The sequence below is a fragment of the Bos javanicus genome, chromosome 17 (genome assembly GCF_032452875.1).
Source record: "Bos javanicus breed banteng chromosome 17, ARS-OSU_banteng_1.0, whole genome shotgun sequence".
Lineage (NCBI taxonomy): Eukaryota > Metazoa > Chordata > Mammalia > Artiodactyla > Bovidae > Bos > Bos javanicus.
Genome location: NC_083884.1, coordinates 73233315 through 73258779, shown reverse-complemented (window position 1 = coordinate 73258779; position 25465 = coordinate 73233315). Strand labels below are relative to the sequence as shown.

General features: G+C 66.6%; 1 protein-coding gene across 2 annotated transcripts; it reads left to right on the top strand.

Annotated features, from left to right (window-relative positions):
* Positions 1-4678: 4678 nt before the first annotated feature.
* Positions 4679-23325, top strand: RTN4R (reticulon 4 receptor). 2 transcript variants are annotated; one of them, XM_061385755.1, is made up of 3 exons: positions 17507-18394; positions 18445-19643; positions 21648-23325. In XM_061385755.1, exons 2-3 carry the CDS (start codon positions 19601-19603, stop codon positions 23045-23047), a joined length of 1443 nt encoding a protein of 480 aa, XP_061241739.1. In that variant the 5' UTR covers positions 17507-18394; positions 18445-19600; the 3' UTR covers positions 23048-23325. The 2 variants fall into 2 exon arrangements, with proteins under 2 accessions (XP_061241740.1, XP_061241739.1); XM_061385756.1 differs by lacking the exons at positions 17507-18394; positions 18445-19643 and adding an exon at positions 4679-4786.
* The last annotated feature ends 2140 nt before the right edge of the window (positions 23326-25465 follow it).

Below are 25465 nucleotides of genomic sequence, written 5' to 3'. Positions count from 1 at the left end.
ATGACTAAATGACTGAGAAATGGAGCGGATGAAGGCATTGAGGGGAGGAGGGCCGGGGGCTTCACAGTACACTCTGGGGGCGAGTGCTGAGCTCCAGCTGGACTGGCCCTACCCTGCCCTTTGCCCCTCCACTGGGAGAATGGAGTCAGTCTTCACGCCCCATGGACTGAGGCAGCCTGGAGAAGGTCTCGGGGTCCAGGGAACCCCAGGAAAAGCAGCACTGGGTGCTCACTCAGCCCGGGTCGGCCCCACAGGAACCTCTCCCTGTGGCTCCGGGCGGGTCTGCACAGTCCACCCTACCCTCCACTCATGCCCACTCCACCCAGCAGCCCCGGCCGCCTTCCCCAGCGTGCTGGGCGCTTGTGGGCCCAGTGCCCCCTCCCCCGACCCGGTTTTGACCGCTCGCCGGCTCCTGGTGTGAACAGCGGCTCCCAATTTAGCTGTCACTGCTGGGTGGGTGGCTCTGGAAGGATCTGCATTCCCTGCAGGCGTGGGGGAGGGGCGCGAATCAAGCCTGCCGCCTGGGGCGAAGCCTGAGGACCCTGCCTTCCGGAGTGCGGCCCCTGCACAGACTCTGGGCTCCCCGGGGACCAGGAGTGTCCTCCTCAGGCCCCAGCAAGGCCCCAGCTGGCTCCCAGGCAGGGGCCAGCCACCTACACTCCCTGAGACGGGACGCTGCGCCTGCCCGCAGGGAGCCTTGGGGACTCAGCCCAGCCTAGGAGTCAGGAGAAGGGATGCAGCCGGGGGCGGGAGGGCAGGGGCCAGGGCCACAGCTCCACACAGCCCCTTCCCAGGCCCAGGCTCCCATCCCAGAGACTCAGGGCCACAGCTCCACACAGCCCCTTCCCAGGCCCAGGCTCCCATCCCAGAGACTGGCCATGGGACCGGGGATTGGGGCTGCGTGAGGGCCAACGTGGTGTCACGCACACACCTCCCGTGGGTGGGAGGGGCACTCCCTGCAGGGTGAACCCCTGAGGCCTCCCTGTGGGAAGAGGCTTCTGACTGCTGTGGAGGTTGGAGTCGTTCGGAGCTGGGCAGGCCCAGCAGGATGCGGGGGATGCGGCTGCCGGGGGTCGGGTTGTCACCCCTTCCCTGCACGGCCCCAGCAGCTGCTGCATGTGGCTTTGATGAATAAGAGATGAGGAAGTGGATTAATGGTGGCCTAATATCAGCAAAGCTGAGCAGAGGGACTCCTCAGGGACACAGGGCTGATGGTGACAGGGGCCAGAACACCCTCTGCAGCCCTGAGGCTGGGGTGGGGGACAGGGAGCATCTAGGTGAAACAGCGGGAGGGGCTGCCAGGACGTGGGTCTACCCAAGTCCCCTTGGCCTCCACTGTCCTGTCTGTAAAGTGGGTGGTGGCGGTGGTGTCTGCACCACAGCACAGAAGGGGGTGATGCACTTAGCAGGCCTGGCACAGAGTTCCTCTGGGCCTCGAGCAGGCAGCTGCCCTCCACTGAGAGGCCAGATGGCAGGCCAACACCCCCCAGCTCCCTGGCACTGGGATCACACTCCCAGCCACCCACTCAGTACCAGGAAGGGTCACATTGGAGCAGCACTTGGGCAAAATCAGGTCCTTCCTCGGGTAACCCAGGGTGGCCTGACGTGCGTGCAGCAGAAACCATGCCCTGTGCCCCCATCCCTCCCCAGACAGCCGTCAGGGGACCACATGCCCACAAGTCCCACACCAGCCACCAAGCAAAGCCACCGCAGGCCTGTCTCTGCAGGATGGAACACAGCCCCTGGGAGCTTCCGAGCAGGTTCAAACCCATCACCCGGTACCAGCCACGATGGAAGTGTCCCCTGGTCCAGGCTGGATTGTGCCAGAGGACCTGGAGGCTTGAGGGAGACTCTCGCATGCCCCCTCAGGGATGAAGGCCAGGAGGCATCAGTGTCCACCTCGTCCACCTGCTGCCCCGAGCTCAGCAAGGCCAGGGCCTGGGCCGAGGTCACACAGCCCACAGGGCCTCTCCTGCCCGACAGGCTGATCTCGGGGGCTGGTCCCCAGGATGGGGTGAGGGTGAGGCAGCCAGGAATGTGGCCTCACCAGAGGGGCGGAACGGGAGAGCTGACAGAGGCCATTCCCTGCGTGTGGCAGCTGCGGGGTCAGCTCAGGCAGAAGCTCAGCCCAGGCGGGGGAGCAGGCTGTGCAGCCCTGAGAGCAAGGTGTCCACAGCCTCCTGGCCCCAGAGACACATGTCCAGAAAGCCTGGGCAGCTCATATAGGTGTGGCCTGGACCACAGCCTGTCATCTCTCCATCCCCACTGGGCAGCCCAGCAGCTGGTCCTCAGAGTGCAACCAGGCCCTTCCCACGGTGTCTCCAGCTCTGGCCCCGGTTACTGACCCCCAGAGGCTGCAGCACGTCCCCCAGGCTTTCCTGGGTGTACCCACACCCTTACCACACGCCCACCCCCCGCAGCCTCCTGCTGGAGGCAGGCTGATCTGCCACCCAGCCCTGCTCAGCACCCCTCTCCCTGTGGGTCCACACCCATCTCCCCCTTCCCCAGCCAACACCCATGGCCCCCCCACATAGGGGTCATCTCCCAGGCTCCGCAGCCAACGAGGAGGGCGCTGGCCGTGGTGCTGACTTGGGAGAAACAGTCTCCCAGTGTCCTCTCCCACAGTCCACAGTGGCTTGCAGGCCTCAGCTCACTCCCACCACACAGACCTTTGGGTGCGTGGTAGGCCCAAGCCCCAGGCCAGAAGAGCCAGAACATCCGAGCTCAGAGGGTGAAACGTGTGGCCCCAGAACGGGTGCCCCCCACTGCTGCCAGGAAGGGCTTTGAATCTACAGGCTTTAGCAGTGGTGGGCGCACCTGGGGGCCTAGATAGTTACAGCCACCCAGGAGCACTGGGTCCAGGTCCACACTCACCCTGACCTCAGAATGACAACCACTGAGAGTGACGGGGCCAGTCCTCTGGTCTCAGGTGGGCCTGAGGGGAGAACTTCTTCCCGGTCTGGAAGCTGGGTGCTGCGGCCACGTGCAGGGGCCGTGGTGGGAGGGCTGACACCAGGGACAAGCCTCTGCCTCCTGCAGCGCTGTGAGCCCGACCTCAGGCTCCCCGCCTGCACGGTGGGGGACACGCCTCCGCTCGGTGGCAGGAATCACCGGTGGCACCCAGCATCCACTGGGGAGGCGGCTGTGCGTGGTGGCTGGGGGCGGGCCAAGAACACCAAGGCTAGGGGTCCTGACTCCCACTTACCTCCCACGCGTCTGGGAATCGAGTGTGCTCCACAATGACCCAGTCAGCCAAGCCTGGGACAAGGGTGACCAGGGCGCAGCGGGCAAAGGTTGGTGCCACATGCAGCAGCTGGAGGGCTTCAGGCACCAGCAGTGGTGTCCAGCCTGTGAGGCTGCCTGTGACTCTGTGTGCAGATGGGAACACTGGACTCAGAGAGGCCCCACCTGCCCTTGGAAGGCCAGCCGGCCTTGCTCCCCCATGCTCTGCCAACCTCGCCCAAGCCACCTCTGCGGTCAGGAGGGAGGCAGGTCTGATGAGAAGGCAGAACGTGCCAGGCCTCCCAGTCATCAGCCCCTCAGCCTCTGGGGGATATTGGCTGGGTTCCCAGGGGGATTCCCAAGCCCTCAGCCAGGATGCTGCAGCCACAGGGAGGACCCAAGGCCTCCCGGAGCACAGGATCCCAGGGACCCCCTGCCAGCCAATCCCCATCCACGTGGCCTCCAGGCAGCCTGCAGGGATGCTGACCCAGGGGCTGGCTGAAGACTCAGGAGAGCTCCCCCCTCCCCACCCCACGCAGAGGAAGGCGGGACAGCTGTGCAGGTGTCCCCAGAGTGTGAGGGTGCATCACTGGGTTCTCTGGCCCTAGAGTCGGGCCTGACTCTGTGTAGGAGTGGGGGGCACCAAGCAAGTGGGCTCTGAAGAGGAGCTCCTGGGCGGGAGACGACATCCACGGGAGGGGACGGGGCGGGGTGGGGGCGGACACCTGTGGAGGTAGGGGCAGGCCTGAGCCTGAGTCCCCTCCCTGGGTCACAAAGACAGGTGGGGCCCTAGGAAGTCGGCGAAGCTTCGAGCCTGTTTTCCAACTGAAAAATGGAGCAAGGCTCCCCCAGCAAAGGGCTGCTGGCGGAGGGGGTTGGCCTCCGGTGTTTATTGAAGCGAGGAAGGGCGTCGGCCGCGCCGAGACGCACCCCGCGTTCCCCGGCCTGCGGACAAAGCCCTGAGGGGTAGCTGGCCGCTCGGGGAACCCCAAACGCCCGGGCCGCCACGCCCTCGACCCGCACCCTCAGCCGGCTCGGCCGGACCGTCATCCCCGCGGCCGCCTGCAGGGGCCGCTGCCTCTTTAGAAACGCGCCGCCTTTGTCCGGGCCGCGCGGAGCCGCTGCACCGGGCGGGCCGAGCGCCTCCCCGCCGCCCAGCCCGCGTCCTCGGCCGACGCCCCTCCCGCCGGCCCGGCCCGGCCCGGCCCGGAGCGCGCAGGTGGGCGCCCCGCCCGCCGCCAGGCCCCGCCCCGGCCCGCCCCCGGCCCGCCCCGCCCGGCCCGGCCGGCGGGGACCCGGCGGAGCGCTCGCGCGTCAAACCACATGATCCCATAAAACATTCATCGGCTCCCGGCCCGCCGCCCTCGCCTCCGCGCCGCCGCCCGCAGCCCAGCCGACCGGGCGGAGCGCGCAGCCTCGTCCCGCGGCCGGGCCGGGGCCGGGCCGGAGCGGCGGCGCCTGGATGCGGACCCGGCCGCGGGCGGACGGGCGCCGGCCCCGGAGCGACTTTCGGTTCCCGACGCGCCCCGCCCGACCCCTACGATGAAGAGGGCGTCCGCCAGAGGTGAGTGCCGCTCCCGGGCCGGCCGCGCGCGGAATCCGGGCGCCCCTCCCCGAGCTGCGGGGCGCGCCCGGGCTGCCGGGGGCTGCGGAGGGTCACCGCAGTGCCGCCCGGCCCCGGGAGGGCGGAGCCCGCGGCGGCAGGAAAAGTTGCCGCTTTCCGGGAAAGTTGGCGGCGGTGGCGGGGCCGGCGGCGGGGCCAAGGTGGGGGTCCGCTGTCGGGAAGGGTGGGGTCCGGCTTCTGAGCGCCCGGCCGCGAAGGGGTTAACGAGCAGGTCTGCAGAAACGCGGGCACCCAGCAGGGGTGGGGGTGTCCAGCCGCCTCCCTCCTCGCACCCCGCGGACTCGGCTCAGGACCTCTGGTTTTTCTGGGGTCAGACCGCAGCGGGATGATGGGGGCGTCGGCGACAGTAGAGGGCGCGGAGGGCGGGGCTGACCCAGAGCTGTCCCCCCTCCAGGGGTCGGCGAGCAGAGGTGCAGGCAAGCACCCCCCATCCGCAACCTGAGGGCCCCTGCGGGCTGCGCGGAGGGGCAGGGGACGTGGAGGGGCTCGAGCGCCCCCTCCCTGGCGGCTCCCGCGGGACCCTTCCCCTCTACCTGGTGTGAAGGGCTGGGGGCGGGTGGGGCATGCGTTGCCTGGAGGGTGCGCCCCTGGTCTCCCCCCCTTCATGTCCGTGGTGCCGCAGGCTGCACACGTTTCTCTGCACGTGCTCATGTCCACAAGGCTGCACACTTGCACACGCATGTGCACACGCGTGCCAGGCTGCCCCGCGTGCACGCGCGCACACGCTGTGGTGCACATCCACCCCCGCCCGCACGCCCACGGCCATGCGTGCACATAGCACGGGCGCTGTGGTCGCCTCAGTGGGCTCACGCTGGGCGCACAGGAGCACGTGTCCTGGCGGGGAGGCCAGGCAGCGGGAACTCAGGGTGGGGGAAATCGGGCTGGAGGAGCCACCCGGTGTCCAGGGATCCTCCGTGCCCAGCCCCGGAGCCTGTGTGGCCTGAACTCGATATGCGTCTGCACGTGTGTCTCTGTTCTCATGACCGCGTGCTCCTGCGAGCACAGCGGCGTGTGTCTCTTCCACTCCTAGTGCAGGTGCCCTGTGTGCCCAGGCAGGCCATGGCTGGCTTCCCCCCACCCAGATCTGTAGCAGAGCCCCGGGAACCGGGTGCTTGGAGCTAGTTCAGTGCCCAGCCCTGGGCTTGAGGCCAAAGAGGTGTCTGATTGCCCTGCTCCCCTCAGGCTGAGGCAGAGCTGGCTGATGGGGGCTGGGACCTACCTGGGTGGGGAAGGCCCACTTCACACCTCGAGGTCAGTGCCTCAGTGCCGTGACACACAGGCCAGCCCCTGGCACGCCCCGGAGTCTGCCACTTGGTCCAGTTCAGGGTAGGCATGTGCCCACCCCACAGCTGACCCAGGGTGACCTCACGAAGGCTCTGTCCCCGGTGGGCTGGTGGTCTCCACGGCGAGAATCCTCTGGGTGAGGGGTTCTGTGGTGGGTCGCCTGCCTCAGCTGCTAGGGTGGAGGACTGAGGTAAGGGTGTAGGTTACCCGCTCTCACCATGCTGAGCAGGACCCTAGCGCAGGGCTCAGAGAGGTGGGGCCCACCACCTGGCCCCCTCCAACAGGGCCAGTCTTTATAGAATGAGGACAAGCAGCTCATCCCTATAGGCTTTGGGGTGGGTCCCATGATGGGGCAGGCAATGGGGGCTGGCTGCTCCCTTTCTCAGCCTCAGTCTTCCCATCTGTAAAGTGGGTACCCTCCCCGCTCCTGCTCCAAAGGAGGTGAGAGAGGAACCAGTGCCCACGTGAGGCAGGAGGCTGCTCACAGACCCCAATTCCTGGGTGTGGAATGGCAGGAGAATCAGGGCCCGGATGTGGTCCCAGCTCCGCCACCGGCCGTGGTGTGACCTTGGGTGTGCGGTTCACCTCACTGGGGACATGGGTCAGTGATCAGGCCTCCCTTGGGAGTAGCTAGGGACACGTACAGGGTGAGGCCCCCACAGAGTGCTGGCTCCAGTGCTTCTGCCTGCAGCCGACTGAGAACACCAGCACCCCGCGCTGGTCTGCAGTCCCACACAGGGAAGTCCTCCTGGAACCCTGCACTGCCAGCAGGACGCTCCCCACTAAGATGGGGAACAAAGGCCCATGGAAGCCCCTGGGGAGCTGGAGAAGGGAGGGGCAGGTGGGGACAGAAGGGAGAGAGGGCGTTGCGGGAGGGGGCATGGCCACGTGTGTCCCCCACGCCAGGCTGCTGAACCCCGAGCCTTGGCTTCCTGACGTGACAACCAGTGCCAGCCAGGGGCCGCGGTCAGGGCCGGCTCTCCCTGTGGTCGTGGAGGAAAGGTGGGGCAGGCGAGCCTGGGCTGGGAGTCTCAACCAGCAGGAGGTCTTGCGGGGGGGTCTGTGGGAGACATGCTGGGGCTCCAGGAGGCAGAGGGGAGCCCCCCGGGGGGCCGTGTTTCCTGCTGTCCTGGGCCTGTAGCCAGAAAGTCCTCACAGAGCCTCAGTCTGTGCGTGCACAGGGGGTCAGGAGCCCGAGGGGAGAATAGGGGTGTCGCTGGGAGTGGGGGGTAGGTGTGAGTGCCTCCCCCGCCCCTGGGCCCCGTCCTGGCCTTCCTGACTGCTCTTGGCTCTGCACGGTCAATGTGCCCTGACCTCCAACCCCCAAGTCCACCCGCTCCTCCCTTCCCAGCGGCCAGTCCCCAGATCCCACCTTTGCTCCTGGGTGGCCCTTCACTCACTCCCTCACTGACTCCCTGGCTCTCCTGGCCTGTCAGACCCCCTCTGAACCCAGCAGCTGAGGGCTGTGGACCTTGCCTGTCTTGAGCTGCTAGGACCGAATGCTTTTGAAGGACAGGTGACCACGGAGCTGGAAGCATCCGCCCGGGCCCAAGGGCAGGCAGCACCCACAGCCTGCATCTCCGCCATCGCTAGAGCCTGTGGGCCTGGCCGGGCGTCCTCTGCCACAGTTTCTTCCTTGGTCGCTGTATCTTAAACTCTGCGCACGATGGGACCCGCTCCTGTGTGTCCGGGTGTGCGGGTGAGGGTGGAAGCCCTTTCCAAGGACCTGCCTTCAGTCGTGTCCTAAGCGGCCCTGGCCTCTCAACACGGCCGCTTGAGCAGCAGGACACGAGACGGGGTGCAAACACCACACAGGAGCCGGGGGCGTGGCCGGGTGCCCCATAGGAGGCGGGGTCTGGCCCAGCCCCGCCCACCCGCCCAGAGCCCGACTCCGAGGGCCTCTCACACCCCGCCTGGGCCTGCTGGCGGCACCCAGGTCCAGCCCTGGTGCCTCCGGCGCCGTGGGCCGGCCTCTCCTCTGCCGCCTTCTGACAGCCCCCACCCCGGCCCTCCACAGTCCTGACTGCCGTCTCCTAGCAGGCCTGGGATGGACAGTGGGCCATGGGGGCCCTGGCCATGGCCTTGCCCCCTGCCCACGCTAACCCAGAGGTGGAGCTGAAGGAGTCGGGCAGCCACGCTTACACCCGGCATGTGGCCTGCCCCGGCAGGGCCCTGGCACGTGGAGCTGGGCCCATGCTGACACGGGGAGCCCAGGACAGGAAGCGGGGTGTCCCAAGCTGACTCAGCTTTGTTCAGGCAGCCGCCTGGCACCCCGGGGGGGGGGGGGCGCAGCAGAGGAGGGTGCTCCTTGGCCCAACACCATCACAGAGCAGGCTCCAGGGGATCTTGGTTCCATGGAGTGTTGGGGGGACTGGACGAGCGTTTCGTGGTCGAGCTGGTTTGGGATTGGCTGGGTAGGAGGTGCCGATGGAGCTTCTTTATTGCAGGGCATTGGATGGGCAGAGCCCCTCTGACGGGCACCCTGTGTAGCACGCTCAGGGCCTGTGGTGCCCAGGAACCTGCTTTGGGAACTGGTGGCTGAGATCCAATGGAAGGGCTGGGAGGGGGACCTTGGGGCCCCCACCCAGGGCCCCGGGGAGGGTGGGCTGTCCCACACAAGCCCTGAAGACATGCACCTGGTAGGCGGAGGGACCTTGCTCTCCTGGCAGCAAGGCAATGTGCAAATTTAACCTTTGGGTTTATGGCTCTATTTCTTTGCAGCAAATGTCACGGGAAATGTCAGGCTGAGGCTGAAGCTGATGGGTGAGGGGCCCATGGAGGAAGAGGGTGGGGCACTGAGGGGCTCAGGCCATGGCAGGGCCCTGGGCCCCTCACCTCCTCCAGGGAGCCCTCTGAGATTGCCCCTCAACTGCTTGGGCCCAGCATGGTGTCCCTGGTCTGTCCCAACCTTTGCGACCTTGCTGAGACAGTGCCTTTATTTACCTCCTGCCAGAGCCCAGATGGGACAGGCTCGGGGACCTGCCAGAATTCTCCTCAGCCTGAAGTCTGGCAGCCGTTGGATCAGCCCGGGCAGGGCCGGCCTGCTGTGTGACCTTGGGCAGCACCACCCTCTCCCAGTCACCAGAGGCCTCGTCCATGACCCACAGTGGCCAACTCCCGGCCCGGTGCCTTCATGGGTGGGAAAATGCCCTGAGTTGGACGTGTGTGGGGTGCTTGCTGGGTGTGTGTGCGGGGCCCGTGGGGGTGGGGGGCTGGCTCATGGCGTCCTGTGGCTGCTCCAGGCAGAGAGTAGGTGCTCAGCACACACAGAGAGGACTTGCACGGCGGGGCGGGGTCGAGGCTAGTGGGCAGTCCACAGCCCCTGGGCCTGCTGGCCTCTGGGCCGGCCGGGCAGGGCCAGCTCTGAGGCCTCAGCCTGGCCTGCCACGGAGTGCCATCTGGGCCTCAGCTCCCAGGGGTTGGTTAACAAATGTCTGCTGCCTCTGGGCTGTGTGCCAGGCGTGTGCAAATGAGGGGAGTCTCAGGCCCCTGGGCTGCCACCCCTGGCAGCTCTATACCCATTTCCCTCCACGTGCCTCTCTGGGGGTCTCAGGCTCCCCAGCTTCAGTCTGTCTGGTGGTCATTGCCCTGTACCACACGTCCCTCCACCCCTGCATCCGGGCCCGAGGCCTAGCATCCTGGCCACCTCCCGCTACCCTTCCCCAAGGGCAAGTCCAGTGTCAAGCTGGACCCCTCCCCGCCCCTCCTCCTCCAGGGGTCTGCTGTGGACCGGCCCACTCCTGGGCCCGTGGCCACAGACGCCCACATATGCTTGCCGCCATCTCATCTTCCTTTCAGGCTCTGAGACGCTGTCCTAAAATGCTGCCAGCCAGGCTCCTCCTGTCCCGAACTCTCCTGTGTCCGCCCCACCTCAACGAGGCCTGCACTGGGGGTCTTGTTCGGAAAAGTCTCTTCTGCTCCGGCTCCCAGGTCCCAGCATCTGGCACTCACACACCTGCTTCCCCACCGTCCACATCTCCAAGTTCAGCCCAGGGCTGGCACCGGAGCGCAGGCTGGGGTGGGTGCAGGAACGGTGGGGTGGCCTCAGGACTGCCCTGAGTCAGTGCCCAGGGCCCCGGGCGCCAGTGGTCTTTGGGGCCAGTGGCTGTTGAGCACGGGCCGGGTGCCCAAGGTGGTACCCAGGGTGCAGGTCTGCAGAGGGTGCCCACCTGTGAGCAGTGCTCTCCACAAGGGCGCGGGGGGCCTGCGTGGAGAGCCTGGGCTTTGGCCCCAAGCCAACCATGCCCCAGCAGGCCCCTCACCCTCTGGGCCTCCCTGCCACTCAGGAGGTTTCGAAGGGAGTCAGTGGAGACTGCTGCCCGGGGCCCCACTGCGGGCTTGACTGTCCCAGCTCCTGGGGGCCCTTTCTGCTCAGCTGGGACCCCCCCTGCCCTGTGCTGGGCCATGCTATGGGAATAGAGGCTGTGATGGTGCTGCCTGAGACCCCCACGTCCTGCCCTGCCCCGAGGACATCGGGTGGCGCTCAGACTGGAGTGTGGGTTCCCCTACCCGTGCGCCCCGTCCGGGCCCCCACCCACCTGCCCGCCCGCCACGTGGCAGCCTCCCCTCGGGACGGTCGGTTTGGCTTAGCAGCTGAGGCCAGACTTGGGGAGCACCCTTCTCAGCCCTGCTGGCGGGGTGAGCTGTGCCCCATGCTTAACACGACACAAGGGGCAGGGGGACCCCTGACAGGTCCCTGAGAGAGGCTGGCTTCCAGCTGCATCCCCAGCAGGTGTCCCATGCAGGGCCGCGGGGACCTTGAGATTCCTGTGACATAATCAGGCCCTCGGGTCCCAGGGAGACGCCTGAAAGTCCACGAGGGTCCCCAGAGGAGCTGGTGTGGGTGCTGGCAGGCTGGTGAGGAGCCTGAGGCCTGGGCCCCATCAGGCCCCCAATGAAGCCATACTGGGACCCCGTCCTGGCCCAGGACCAGGGACTCCTGGTGCGAGCAGAAGCCCCGAGACCCCGGGACGGTCCACCATGTGGGGCTCGGGAGGGCGGGGTCGGGGTGGGGGTCAGATGAATATGGGAACCAAGAAGGGTGCAGGGAGGGGTGAGGGGAGCTCGAGCGGGACAGACGGGGCCATGGGGGTGGGGATGGCGAGCTCCAAGCTCCCGCCAGCGGGCACAGGGCCCCTGGCCAGGTCTAGGCTGCACATCATCTCCCAGTCTCAGCCCCAGTTTCTGCCAGGCAGAGGCTGACACGGGGACAGGTGTGACAAGCTTCTGGCTTCCTGTGCGAGAATCTGCAAAAGAAAAACTCTCCCCATAGAGACGTTCCTGCTGCATCCCTCCCGGACATCACCGAGAGGGCCCGTCACAGCCAAGACAGATGGTGCCCCTCGGGACCGCACTCGTCACCTGCTCCCAGGGCGGCAAGCAGGGCGGCGGGGGTGGGGGCAGCAGCCTGGGGGTTCGGCGCCTCTCCGGAGCCCTCCCTTCAGCACCAGGCCGTGGCAGGCGCTGGGAATCAGGAAGGCTCCCCGTCCGACCCCTGCGGCCCATTTCCTGCCAGATGGACAGCTCGGACACGGGGCAGGGATCACTGTCCCCACGTTGCCAGGTCTGGCTGTATGCGCTCTTCAGCTGAGGGGACGAGTCTGCAGAGAGTAGACCACCGGGCAGGGCCCTTGAGGGGCTCCCGCTGTCGGGACAGCCTCCCCTGCTCCTCCTCCCAGGGAGCCACCCCGTCCAATGTGAGCATGTGAGCTCAGATGGACCGACGGAGAACACATCTGACTCACCCTGTTCGTGCCTGTGGCCCGGGGTGGGGGGTGGGGCAAAAACAAGCAAGGAGACCGTCGAGGTGACCGTGGAGGGAGGGTGACGGGCCCCCACCCGTGGGGGTCTGTCAGGTTCACAGCCTCCACACCCCCATTCACAGACCACAAACCCAGGTCTGAGAAGCCGAGGTTGCCGGAGTCCCCGGGCTGAGCAAGGAGAGAGGACGTGAAATAAATTAGGAAAAATCTGGGGGGAAAGGCAAACGTGTGTGTCAGGCTGGGCAGAGCGCGGAGGCCCAGGCGGGAGCCAGGTGGGCGAAAGGCAGGACGTCAGTGGGGCCAAGCGGTGTGACGTGCGGGTGGCCCCCGGTGCCCAGCTGCGGGCGTCCCCAGCAATGCTCGGGGCCTTCCGGGGCTGCTCCCCAGCCCGACCTCAGCCTCAGGCACTTCTGGGCCCAGGGGCGGGTGCTCAGGAAACCAGGCCAGCCTGCCCGCCCCACCCCAGGGTGCCTGGCACAGCGGCCGAAGTGCCCTGACCTGCTTTCCATGAGCAGTGGCGCCCAGTGCCCCCACCCTCGCTGGTGAGAAGCCGCCAACGAGCTCCATCCCAAAGTGATTTCAAATAAGGCAAAGTTATCACACAATCATATAGGAATAATTTATCACTCGTTAATAAAAGAGCAATTACTTATTCACATCACCCACCCCTTCCGCACACCGGGTGTTTGGACGCAGGCACACGACTGAGGCTCGCATAGAGGCAGAGGGGAGGCCTGTCCGCGCTCTGCCAAAGTCAGCGGACCCCCACCCCGATGCCCCGGGGGTTTTTCCCCCTGGCTTCCCTGCTCCTGAGGGTCCCCAGTCTGGGGTCAGGAGTCGGATCTGTGACCTGGGAGCACCCGGGGCGGGGGACTCTGAGGGGCCCGGCGCACAGATGATCTTCATGCTGGAAGCGATCCCTCTGAGAGCCTGGATTTCCAAGGCCTCGGAGCCGAGCGCCCGGTGCTCCCTGGAGACGGGGGGCGTCCTTGGCCACCCTTGGCCGAGCAGCGGCTGAAGAGCAGCCAGCCGCCCGCCATGTGCCGGAGGCTTGGGGAGAATCAGTCCCAGTTTCTCCCCCGCCCCACACCTTGGAAATGCTGCCGCTAACCCACGTTCCTCTTCACCTTCTGGCAGAGACACTTTATTTTCTTCTTTTTATTTATCTCTGTTTCTGAGGTTTCACTGCCAAGCCTGCAGTCTTTTTAAAAAGATAACACCGTGGTCGGCCGCGTCTTGCTCAAAGTTAAAGCCTGCACCGGGCCCTGGGAGGCTGGTCCCGGGATTCTGGTGTGCGGTCCTCCTCCAACCCACCTGCTGCCGCCGCGTGCCCCATTCCTCCAGGTGGTTACCCCCATGTGTCCATGGCTCCGACCTCGCCCCGCCCCCTTCTCCAGCACGCTCGCCAGCGAGGCTGCCAGTTGAATTCATAACCACTGTTTCCTAACCCAGGTCACGCAGATGCTCATCACCGCATGGCCACAGAGGGTAACCCCTCGCTCTGGCATGGCCCTTGGTTTTTCCTGGAGTTTACAGCTGACTTTGTCTTTTGCCCTCATCCCAGGTGCCACCCTCTGGGACCTCCTCTGCTCCACAGCAGGCACTCTGCTGGCGGTCTGGTTTTTCCCCGGGGTCGGGGGAGTATCTCCCTCCAGGCCTTCACCTGCCATCCCCTCCTGGGCCAGGCACGCGGCCGTCCCTTCACAGCTGCCCCTGACTGCCCTTCACCACCCAGTCTTTCTTGGGGTTCGTGTTTCTCTCTTTCTGGGTTCATGTCCAATTTTAGCTGAAGCGTGTTCCACTATCTAAAAAAGACCCCGTGAAGAACCAGTCTCTGAGCCCTCGAACGTCAGCAGGTCTAAGCCGCGTGCCCACTCCTAAGTGAGTCTGCAGCCGTGCCGCGGCTCCTCTCCTGACCCTGAGGCCTGAGGCCGTGCCACGAAGGTCCCGCGTTGTGCCAGGCACTCGCCCAAGGGGGTCTTCAGCTCCGGGAAGTTCTCAAGTATCATTTCTCGGTAATTTCCCCTCTTCTCTTCTGTTTTTCTTTCTGGAGCTTCCTAAGACAGGTGTTGGCTCCATGCTCATCTTTTTCTCTTCTGTTTTTTTTCTTTGTTGTTGTTGTTCTTTCTGGAAGACTTCCTTGACCTTGTTTTCCAGACTTTCCATTGATTTTTGGTAACTTTAGCAGGTCTATCTTTAGCTCCCAGGGCTCTTCTTGTTTCCTGACGGCTCCTTTTTCATAGCACCCTGTTCTTGTTTTATATCCTCTCCTGTCCCTGTGAGGACACTGGTTGGATTTCCCTAGTTTTTATCTACTCACCGCACAGTTTCTGCTTCCTCTAGAATCATTTCCACTTTTGTCAGCATTGGCACCTCTTCCAGACACCTGGTTTTCTGGTAATGTTTACCGGGGAGGCATGGAGGCTGGTGGGGTGCTCTGTTGAGAGAGGGGCCCATCGACTGGTGGGTGTGGGTGATCAGGCAGGAGCCACTCTGCATGTCCCAGAGGCCACAGCGGAGACCAGGGCTGCCGGACCTTGGGGTCCACCTCAGGCAGCCCATGGAGTGGGACTCCTGGGCTGAGGTGGCAGCGCTCAGGGGGTCAGGGAACCCAGAGCCGGCACTGGGCAGGGGGCTCAGTGGCTCACCCGCCGCAGGGGCTGCTTCTCCGCCCAGCTCTCTGGGTCCCTTGGGGCTCAGGGCCTGCCCTGGTCACCTGGTGTGGCAGGCGGCGGTCTTGTACGCTGTGCCCAGGCACCTGGTGAGCCCCTGCAGTGAGCGTCCTGCTGGCTCCCCGTGGTCGCTGCCCCTCCATCAGGCTCTGTGCCCACATCTGAGGCGTGGGGTTGATGGTCATCTCCTCGCTGCACTGGGGGCATGTAGCTCAGCCCCCAGGAATGAGGGTGTCTGTGCCTTGGGTGTTCCCAGGAGGCCCCTGGCGCTGGACGCATGGGAAGCTGGGGTGCCAGGGTGGACAGTGTGCCTCCCTGGGAGCCGAGCTTGGCCACGAAAGCCTTGCATGACCTAAGGCCCTGATGCTGGAGTGCTCGGGGCTGCCTCGCGTCTGCCCTGCGCTGGGGCGGGGGGGGGGGGGGTCTCTCCTCCTCCGGGGCTTGGGGCCGGGTCACACGGGAGCGGGGCGCTCACTGGCCCACCAGCACCACGCCATCCACTTGGTGGGAGGCGGGGACAGAGAGCTGGGTTTGACGCACTTCCCCCAACGTCAGGATCCAGGCTGTGGCTGACAGCTCTTCCCATTTAAGGACGAATAATAAAAGTGGGGCACCTTGGTCAGGAAAGGGGAGACACCGTCGCGTGCAGGGCCTCCTTGCCAGCAGGCCTCCCCGGAGCCTCCCATGGACACACGGCCACCCAGAGGCGGTGGCCTCGGCCGGTGGCAGCGTCTCGGGCTGAGGGTCCGGGCCCCCCGTTTGCCTCTAGCCGGGGTGTTCCGTGGGCCTTGCTGCTTCTCCCCACCGTCTCCCTTGCTGGTTGCTGCCCCACCCAAGCTCTGCTGCTCAGTTTCAAAGCCCCCAAGCACCCCGCCCGGGGTAAGCCCATCTCGGAGCGCAAACCACCCCAGTCGGGAGCGTTTGGGAGGACTTGACCCTCCTGAGACAGCAGGAGCAGGCTCCCAGTACAACTGCCCCTCGGGTCAGTGGTGACCGCAGCAGTCAAGAGCCAGGACAGGCTGATCCCCAGGGTGAGCGGTCCAGGGCCTCCAGAGCCCGGCCGTTGTCTTCTCAGAGCCAAGTAAGTCCCGCTCTGCAGAGGCTGCCGCTGGCCTCATCACCGATGCCGAAAAGGGCCGAGGGCTCGGAAGCCACTGAGGTGATGGCCCATCAGCTTCCACCACAAAGGCCGGCCGACCCCTCGGCCCAGCCCTGGGACTCCCACGTCTGCCGGTGTCGCCTCGTCACAGCAGCCCTGGGGCCGTCCAGCAAGCTCACCTCTAAGCCCGGGTCACCCAGGCTCCAGCAGCACACGTCCAGAGACGGTGTGTGTGTGTGCGCGCGTGCCCACAGTGCACGCCCGAAGTGTGGGCCCCGGGACGTGGGCTCCCCCACTGCAGTGGCCTTGCCGGAGGCAGCCAACAGGGCCTCGCGGGAACAGTCAGCTTCGAGCTGACCGCAGAGGCAAGGTCCCAGGAGGACGGGGGAGGGCGGGAGCCAGCCCTGTTGGCCCTGCCAGGCTCGGCATTTGGTCCAGGACAGGAGGGGGCAGTGGATGGCATCGAGGCAGGCTGGTGGGCCTGGTGGTAGCTGTGTGGCAGCAGGGCCCAGGCCCTGGCATGGGGCACGCCCCATCTCTGAGCCCCCCCGGGGCAGGGGCATGTCGGCCAGCAGCCACTTTCTCATTAGTATCCTCTGGGGACGCGAGCCGACAGTGGCCACTGCATTGCATTAGCACAGGACCCTGACGAGCCGGGCCGTGCGGACAGAGATCCCCAGGTAATTAGGCAGCCGGTGTATGCTGCGGGCCTGATGGTGTGCGAGGTGGGAGGAGGAAGTGCCTGCTGAGTCCCTGCTGGGAGTCGGGCGTGGCCTGTACCAGTGGTCCTGGGGCTGGACCAGGCTTCCGGTGTGGTGTCATCAGCGCCACCCCCACCCCCAGCCCACCCAGTGGGGCCCCGGGGAGGTGGGCGCTGTGGAAGAACATGTGCCTGGACAGGGCGGGGTCCCAAGCCCTGCGTGCTGGCGGCCCAGCCTTGGCTCCGAGGCCTGCAGCCCACACACCCTGTGTCCCACCTGTCAGAGGGTACTCTTGGGTCCTCACTTTGCAGCAGGCTCCAGCACGCCTCCCTCGATGTCTGCCTGCGGCCAGCTGGGCTCCGTGGCCCCCAGACGCCGTGTGGTGGGGTCCAGTGTGCGCCTGGACCACAGAGTCCCAGCAGGGCCACGACCGTGCCACCCTCAGAGCACACGGGTGGGTGCGCTCTGCACCCAGGCCTCCCACTTCTGTGCGGCCAGGCCCCCCTCCCCTGTTAGCCTCTGTGTAACTGCCTCCCGGGGGCTTGAGGCAGGGCTGCTGGCTGAGGCGGCGGTAGGAGCTTTGGCTCTCCGCGGCTCAGGCAGGCCTTTCAGTGCCCGGACCCCCGAGACTGGGATGCCTGCTAGTTCCTGGGCTGTGAGCGGGTGCCCCACCCACCACCCCAAAACCGCACCCCCTCGCCTATAAAACGGGCGACACGCTAGTCCCCCAGAGACCGCTGGGCCCGCTCAGCCCTGGTCTGCCTGTCACGGGCTCTGCCCACAGCAGGCCTGTCTCCCCCACTGCTCAACCCCATGTCCCTCACCCTCCTGCCACAGGGGGTCACCTTGCCTGCTAGGGATCGGGCCAGCCCATACCCCCGCCACCCACCCCCAAGCCGGGCAAGGGGCCCGAAACGGCCCAGCCACGTGTGCCGCACTGAGCGTGTCTGTGCCTGCCGGCCGGACGGAAGGTGGGTGGTGAGGATGAGAAACAGCGATGACCGAGGGGGACAGATGGACGTCGGGGGCGGGCGGTGAGCCCATCGCGGGTGGGGCCGGCAGGGATGGGGCGCGGGCGCAGCCGCACTGGGGAGCCGTGACCCTCTGCGGCGCGTGGACACCACCCCCACCCGAGCTATTTCTGGCCTGGTTAAGCTGGCTGTGGCCTCCTGTTCTGCCTTGTACCGCAGTTGGCGATGTGACCCTCCATGGGACGTTCTTGGTGCTCGAGAGGGTCCTGGGCGGATGCTGCCCGAGCCCGCCACAGACCAACGACCCCAGGCTCCGGGACCCGAGGCCAGCTACCCACACCTCCAAGCCTGGGCCCCGCTCTGGCCGTGGCCACACTGGCTGCCCTTTGGGCTGGGACTGCTGGTGCCTCCTGCCCCTCTGGCTGTTCTGTGGCTCCTTGTTTTGCCCATGTGCCCCCAGGACCTGCTCTGAGTGGCAGCAGGTCACAGCTTAGCCTCTCACTGCCTCAGCTTCCTAATCTGAAGGTGGGCTCACACACCAAAAAGAAAACGGGTTCTCGTGCGACTGCGACTCCGTCTCAGGCCTTTTTGTGCCAGCTGGTGGGCCCTCGTGACAGCCGCAGGGTGGGTGTCACAGCCACCCCCTTGCCGCAGGGAGGCTCTGGGCCTCAAGGCTGGCAGCCCTCCTCCATCTCTTTGGTGCAGATGGCCTTGGAGGCCATGCCAGGCCTGACACCTCCCAGCCTTGTCAGCCAGTCAGGAAGAGAGACCCTGAACAGTATCTGGTCCCCAAGCCCCTGCCCCCAAGGCCCAAGGAGCTGGTCCTCCCCCAGTGCAGCCCTGAACCACGGCTCCAGAGCAGACCTGGCCTAAGCTGGAGGTGCCCCTCTACGGGGAGAGTACCGGAGGAGACCCCGGCCATTCTGTGCAGAGGCCCGGGGACAGGAGGGCTTGGCTCTGGGGGAAGCTGAGGGGGCCTGCTGACCTGGCATGGGACCCAGGTCGTGAGGTGCAGGGCCTGAGGGGGCCTGCTGGCCTAGCAGGGACCCGGGTCGTGAGGTGCAGGGCCTGAGGGGGCCTGCTGGCCTGACAGGGACCCGGGTCGTGAGGCTTGCAGGGCCTGAGGGGACCTTGGCCTGGCAGAGACCCGGGTCGTGAAGCTTGCAGGGTACCTGAGGTCACCTGGCTGGGACGCGGGTCATGAGGTGCAGGCCCTGAGGGGGCCTGCTGGCCTGGCTGGGACCTGGGTCGTGAGGTGCAGGGCCTGAGGGGACCTTGGCCTGGCTGGGACCCAGGTTGTGAGGCTTGCAGGGGCCCTGAGGGGGCGTGGCTGGGACCCGGGTCATGTGGCTTGCAAGGCCTGAGGGGACCTTGGCCTGGCAGGGACCCGGGTCGTGAGGCTTGCAGGGTCTGAGGGGGCCTGCTGGCCTGGCTGGGACGCGGGTCGTGGGGCTTCCAGGGGCCTGCTGGCCTGGCAGGGACCCGGGTCGTGAGGCTTACAGAGCCCTGAGGGGGCCCGGCGTGCCGTGCTGTGGTCTCTGTGAATGAGGTCCACGCGCTGGGCAGTTTTCTCACCTTGTGTGCGGGAGGTCAGCTCCCACGGGGGCCCAGTGGGGCTGGGGCAGTGGGCGGCCAGCCAGAGCCTGGGGGGATTGAGGGGGAAGAAAGGAGAGGCAGGTGAGCAGGGCGCAGCCTGAGGGCATCTGATGGGGGCAGACCCGGAGGCCTGAGAGGCCAGGACCGTGGAAGCCAGCAAGGAGCGGGCGGCGGAGGGGGTTGCAGGACAAGGGGATGGGCTGGGAGACAGTCTGGGTACGGCTGAGGGACGGGGGGGTGGGGACACCTTCTAAGGTGGGAGGGATTAGGTGAGTGGTGGGGTCCAGCCCCTGGGGCGTGGCCAGGGGCAGCCTCCCGCTACCTGGTGGGGGCTCCCGCGTTCCAGGGCGCCCGCCGTGATTATGAACACATAACCCAAAGTTGGGCTTGATTATCTCATAAAGAGATGCCCCCTCTGCTTGCTCAGCAGAGGGGTTGCCATGGAGACCAGCGGGCAGGCCCCAAGGGGGCCAGGCCGGAGCCAATTACCGCAGGCTGAGGCAAGGAGCGGGCCCACCGCCGGCCGCTGTGCTGACAGCAGGGCCCATGCAGAGGGACTGACCCTCAGAAGTTGGTTTCCAAAAAGCCACCGGCTGGGCGAGAGGGGAACCATGTCTGTGTGCCTGATGCCTGCCTCCTGGCAGGGCCCAGACACGTGGCCCATGGCCTATGGTCCTCTGGAGGCCCCGCACGGGGACGGCTGGTTCTGGTGGTGAGCCGACCTCAACCCAGACAACTTCACAGACCGTGGCTGCTGGCATGGGAGCCCCGGGTCAGGGGGCGAGGGTAACAAAGCTCAGTCGGCAGGCATGCGGCGGGTTGGTCACGATGGTGTGGCCCAGCCGTGGTGGTGAGGTCCAGAGTTTGGCCTGATGAGGACCTGCCCCCCGCCCGGCCCCCACCCCAGAGAGTCCCCTGCCACAAGGTTTCAGGAACAGGAAGTACCATTTTTATAGCACAGGCACATTCTGTGGTTAACAGCAGTAGGAGGCCACGGAGCTGGCTTCACCGGGCCCTGCCTCCCAAAGGAGGCCTGGAAGGAGACAGTAGGGAAGGGATGCCAGCTGAGATGCTACCCGGTCACCTCCTGTGTGCTGCCAGCCCAGGGAGGGGTATCCAGGGCTTGCAGGGGGTGGGCCTGGGGCTTCCGTGTCCCCAGCAGCCAACAAACGGCCCAGCCCCAGTGGATACACCCAGCCTGCTGGGCCTCTGGGCTTGGGGCAAGCGTCGGCACCTGCCCAGGCAGAGAGGACCCAGGAGGGGGCGGGAGCCCAAGGTCACAGTCCTGGGTTGGGGAAGCTGGCCCGTGGTCCTCTCCTTTCTCCCTCCCGGCTCCAACCCCAGCACTTTGCTGGCCTCGGGTCTGCAGAATCCTGCTCTTAGCTAGCTGCCAAGGAAGGTGTTAGCTGTCAATGCAGGTGTTAGCTGTCAACGAAGGTGTTAGCTGATAACTCAAGTGTTAGCTGATAAGCCGTAACCCTCCCAGGGGGATTCACATTTTGATAGACTCACTCCCGAGGCAGAAAGAACCTCTGCATTCAAAGCAGAGGCTCCAACAGTGGGGTGACAGGCAGGGAGCCCAGTGCTGGGCATGTGACCCTGCCAGTGAGCCCAGCCTGGGGAAAGCACCCAGGAGCGCTCTCCCACCCTCTCCAGGTCTTGGGTGAGGCCCCGCGATGGGGGAAGGAAAAGGGGAGCTGCACCCCCCTGGCTGGGGTGGAACCCCTGGGAGAGTGTCTGGGCGGGAGGGTTGGGGGCAGCTGGACTGGAGTAAGCTCCTCGCCTGGGTAGGAGATGGAGCAGAAGATGAGGCGGAGGGGAGGAGGCGGCCGGAGGTTCACCAGGAAGCACATCTGCCTGGAGGGGCTCTCAGCCGGGGCTGCAGCACCCCAGTCCTGGACCTGCCTGCCCCCTGCCTCTGCCCTCGGGGCTCCTGATCCAGGGGCTGGTGGAGCAGGTGAGTCCAGCTGTGGGACCAGACCCCAGCTGAGGGCCGAGGGGCTGCAGCTCCCAGCTCCCTAGGTGGTGAGGCCCCCTCAGAATCCAGGCAGGCCTTGGCTCCAGGGGCTCTGGGTCACAGCCCCACCCTTCCTGCAGCCCGTGAGGACCTTCTTGGGGTGGGTGGTGCTGCTGCAGAAGCTGTCAGAAGACAGGCCTGGACGTGAGCAGTAGCCCTGGGCTCGCGGGGTGAGTGGGGCCCACCTGGTGCGCCAGTGTTTGCCAGGGGCTTCTCTCCCCGCCTGGCCTGTGAGCTGCTGGCGCTGGGACTGCGCACAGGCCAACCGGCGCTCTGGCGTCTGCAGGTGTGAGTGTCCATTCCAGGAGGCCTTCCCTTGGACCCCGAGTGGTGGCTGCGGCGTGGCAGCTCGTGTATTTGAGTCCCAGGCGGCAGTCAAGATTTCCCGCGGAGCTTAAGACCCCTGGCGGGTTTGGGGGTGCAGCAGCTTCCTCATGGCGGGTGGGGCAAGGATCCCCGCACTAGAGGTCTCGGGGCGGAGCCCCTCCTGCAAGCCCCGCCCCCGATGGCCCCACCCACCACGGGGGCGGAGCCCCTCCTGCAAGCCCCGACCCAACAGGGCCCCGCCCACTCACAGGGACAACAGCCCCTTCCGCACAGCCCCGCCCTCGCCGGCCCCGCCCACTCACAGGGGCGGAATCCCTCCTGCAAACGCGGGCCCCGCCCCGCCCACCTCACCGCCCTCCCCTCTGCCCGCAGGAAGCCAGCTGCTGGCCTGGGTGCTGTGGCTGCAGGCGTGGAGGGTGGCGGCGCCCTGCCCAGGCGCCTGCGTGTGCTACAGCGAACCCAAGGTGACCACCAGCTGCCCGCAGCAGGGTCTGCAGGCTGTGCCCGCCGACATCCCGGCCGCCAGCCAGCGAGTCTTCCTGCACGGCAACCGCATTGCGTACGTGCCCGCCGCCAGCTTCCGCGCCTGCCGCAACCTCACCATCCTGTGGCTGCACTCGAATGCGCTGGCCCACATCGACGCGGCCGCCTTCTCCGGCCTGGCGCTCCTGGAGCAGCTGGACCTCAGCGACAACGCGCAGCTGCGGGCCGTGGACCCCGCCACGTTCCGAGGCCTGGGCCGCCTACACACGCTGCACCTGGACCGCTGCGGCCTGCGGGAGCTGGGCCCCGGCCTGTTCCGCGGCCTGGCCGCCCTGCAGTACCTCTACCTGCAGGACAACGGGCTGCAGGCGCTTCCCGACGACGCCTTCAGCGACCTGGGCAACCTCACGCACCTCTTCCTGCACGGCAACCGCATCCCCAGCGTGCCCGAGCGCGCCTTCCGCGGCCTGCACAGCCTCGACCGCCTTCTGCTCCACCAGAACCGCGTGGCACGCGTGCACCCGCACGCCTTCCGGGACCTCGGCCGCCTCATGACGCTTTACCTGTTTGCCAACAACCTCTCCGCGTTGCCCGCGGAGGCCCTGGCGCCCCTGAGGTCCCTGCAGTACCTGCGGCTCAACGACAACCCCTGGGTGTGCGACTGCCGGGCGCGCCCACTCTGGGCCTGGCTGCAGCAGTTCCGTGGCTCCTCGTCAGAGCTGCCCTGCAGCCTGCCCGCGCGCCTGGCCGGCCGTGACCTCAAGCGCTTGGCCGCCACCGACCTGGAGGGTTGCGCCGTGGCCACACTGCCGGCCCCTCCCATCTGGACCGGTGGGCCTGTCCACGAGGAGCCTCTGGGGCTGCCCAAGTGCTGCCAGCCGGACGCCGTGGACAAGGCCTCAGTGCTGGAGGCCGGGAGGCCCGCCTCGGCCGGCAACGCTCTCAAGGGACGAGTCCCGCCTGGAGACAGCGCACCAGGCAACCGCTCTGGCCCCCGGCACATCAACGACTCGCCCTTCGGGACCCTGCCGGGCTCGGCCGAGCCCCCCCTGACGGCGGTGCAGCCTGAGGGTTCCCAGCCCCCGGGCTCCCCCACCACGGGCCCACGAAGGCGGCCGGGTTGTTCCCGCAAGAACCGCACACGCAGCCAGTGCCGTCTGGGCCAGGCGGGCAGTGGGGGCGGCGGGAGCGGCGCAGTGGAGGGCTCAGGCACCCCATCTGGCCTCGCCTGCAGCCTCGTCCCCCTGGCTCTGGCGCCGGTGCTGTGGACGGTGCTCGGGCGCTGTTGACTGGCCCCCAAGCGCAAGGCCTCACTCAGCAGCTGGGTGTGTGTACATACGGGGTCCCCTCCCGCCACCAGCCAGCCGGCCGGCCGCCCTCCCTGGCGGCGTCGCCCACCGTCCACCCGCCTGCCCTCCCCATCTCCACCCGTCATGTTTACAGGGCACGGCGGGGCGTTTGTTCCAGAACGCCGCCTCCCGCCCGGAACGCAGTATATAGAGATATGCATTTTATTTTACTTGTGTAAAAACATTGGACGATGTGGAATAAAGAGCTCTTTTCGTAAGCTGTGGGCTCTCAGGCTGGGGGTTGCTGTGAGCCAGGGGAGGGGGGTGAGCTGGGAAGTGCCGCCCCACCCCCTTCATGGCACCCGGAGGCCCAGGAAGGTGGAGGGCCTGCTGCGGGTGTTGCGGCCTGGGTGGGCAGCAAGACCCCTTTCAGCCCAGCACTTGTGCCAGCAGGGACCTGGAACACTCTGGCCGCCGCCCCTCCCAGCCCTGCTGGCCTTAAGGCCGACCCCCGTGTGCCTTGGCCCCCTCCCTCCTGACTGCCCTGACAGCAGTGTCTACAGCGCAGACCATGCCCAGCAAGACAAGGCTGCCTTTGTGGGGCCATCTGCTCTGCGGTTGAATGGAGTCCCTAGCGGTCCCGGCCTCCCAGCACCACTTCGGCTGCCCCCACTAGCTCCCGTGTGGGTTGGGGGGTCCCAGAGGATCCTGCAGGTAGGCTCGGGTGGCCCTGATGGAGCCCTGGGCGGTGAGAGGCCCTGCAGGGACTGTGTGCCACCCTCAACCCTGGGCCTGGTGGCTGACAGCAGAGCCGGAGCCGGGCCTGCGCTCCACACGCCCACACCATTCTGCACACACGTGCATGCACAGGCCGGGCAGGGACCACACGTGTGCACACATATGCACGCGCACGTGTGCTCACACGCAGCACGGGCAAAAATATCAACACACACGTTTTCCCAAAACCTGGGCGTAAGGATTCGAACTAGAGAAGCCATGTGGGCCCCCCACCCTCCCCCGGGGGCAGGGCCTGGGGAGCTGAGGAGGGAGGAACACACATTCCGCTGGGGTAGGGGGGTGGGGGGTGCGAGCGTTGCCGTGGAGCCAGCTGGCTGGCCGTGGGCGCGGCTGGGGCTCCAGAGCGCAGGGGAGGGGCAGCGGACCTGGTGTGCTCAGCCCCCGCTCCCCAACCTAGCCCCTCCGCGCCCCTGGTGGGGGCTCAGACCCCCACCCCTGCCCCGGCCCAGAGCAGAATCGGGCTGCTGTGGGGAGGGGGTCTCTCTGTCTCTCAGGTCCGGCCCCTTCCCCTCCACGGCTGGGTCCTCCCACCACCTTCCTGGTGGCCAGGAAACTGCAGACGCCCATTTGCACAGAGCCTGGAGGCACACCTGAGCTCCTCGCCTTGCACACCTCCTGGGATGGGGTGGACACTGCTCAGTGAGAGGCACCTGTCTGCCCTTGGGGCATTCCTAAGGCTGACTGTGTCTGTTCCCACCAGCTGGCCCTCAGGTGGGGGTTCCTCCCAGCCCCCAGGACAGAGAAACCCAGGCCACAGCAAGCAGGGATCCGGGACAGGGCTAGCCAGGCCTCTGAGGGTGAAGCAGGTGGACTGGGGGCGGGGGTGTGGTCTCGCGGACTTTGTTCCCGTTCTGATTTCCCGAAAAAGCCCATCTGGCCGCTGCGAGCACAGTGGAGACTCGTGGGTGGGCACACCGGCCTGGCCAGGCCCAGGTCAGATGGGGCCCAAGAGGATGGGCATGTTTGAGCCGGACCCAGCAGAAGGCAGCAGTGGGCAGGGCTCCCGGTCCTGGTGCTGAGCAGCCTATGCCCGAGGTGGGGGTGCCCGGAGGAGCAGCCCCCGTTTTCAAGGCCTAGGAGACATCTGGGCGGGGGTGTCGCGTGGGCTGTGCAGGCTGAGCTCAGGAGAGGGGCCCGGGCTGGAGGACAATTTGGGAGTTGTGAGTTTGGGTGATATTTACAGCACAGGAAGCAATGACATCACCAGCTGGCACTGGGCCCAGGGCAGCAGGCTCAGCTCCTGTGTGTCCCACCCAGCCCGGACCCCCACCCATCACTGGGTCCCTGGGGGTCAGGCCCACTGGACACTGGGAGCCAGGTAGGGAGCTGATTCAGGCCACGAGAAGAGCACCGAGTGTCCACCGCCCCAGCCTGGCTGCTGGTTTGCCAGGGCGCTCCTGGCCCTCGTCCAAGGATGGCAGGCCAGCCACAGGGCAACGGCGCACGGGTTCCTCATGGCTCACAGCACTTCCTGTCCCCACCCAGAGTGGTCAGGGCAGGGCAACTCCCGGGGCCTGGGCTGGCAGGGTCGGTGGGAGATGAGCAGCCCTCTCGGGTGCTGGGTTCAGGCTGGGCTGCTCCCGGGGATCACTTCCCTGCCGGCCATGAGCCCAGAGCCTG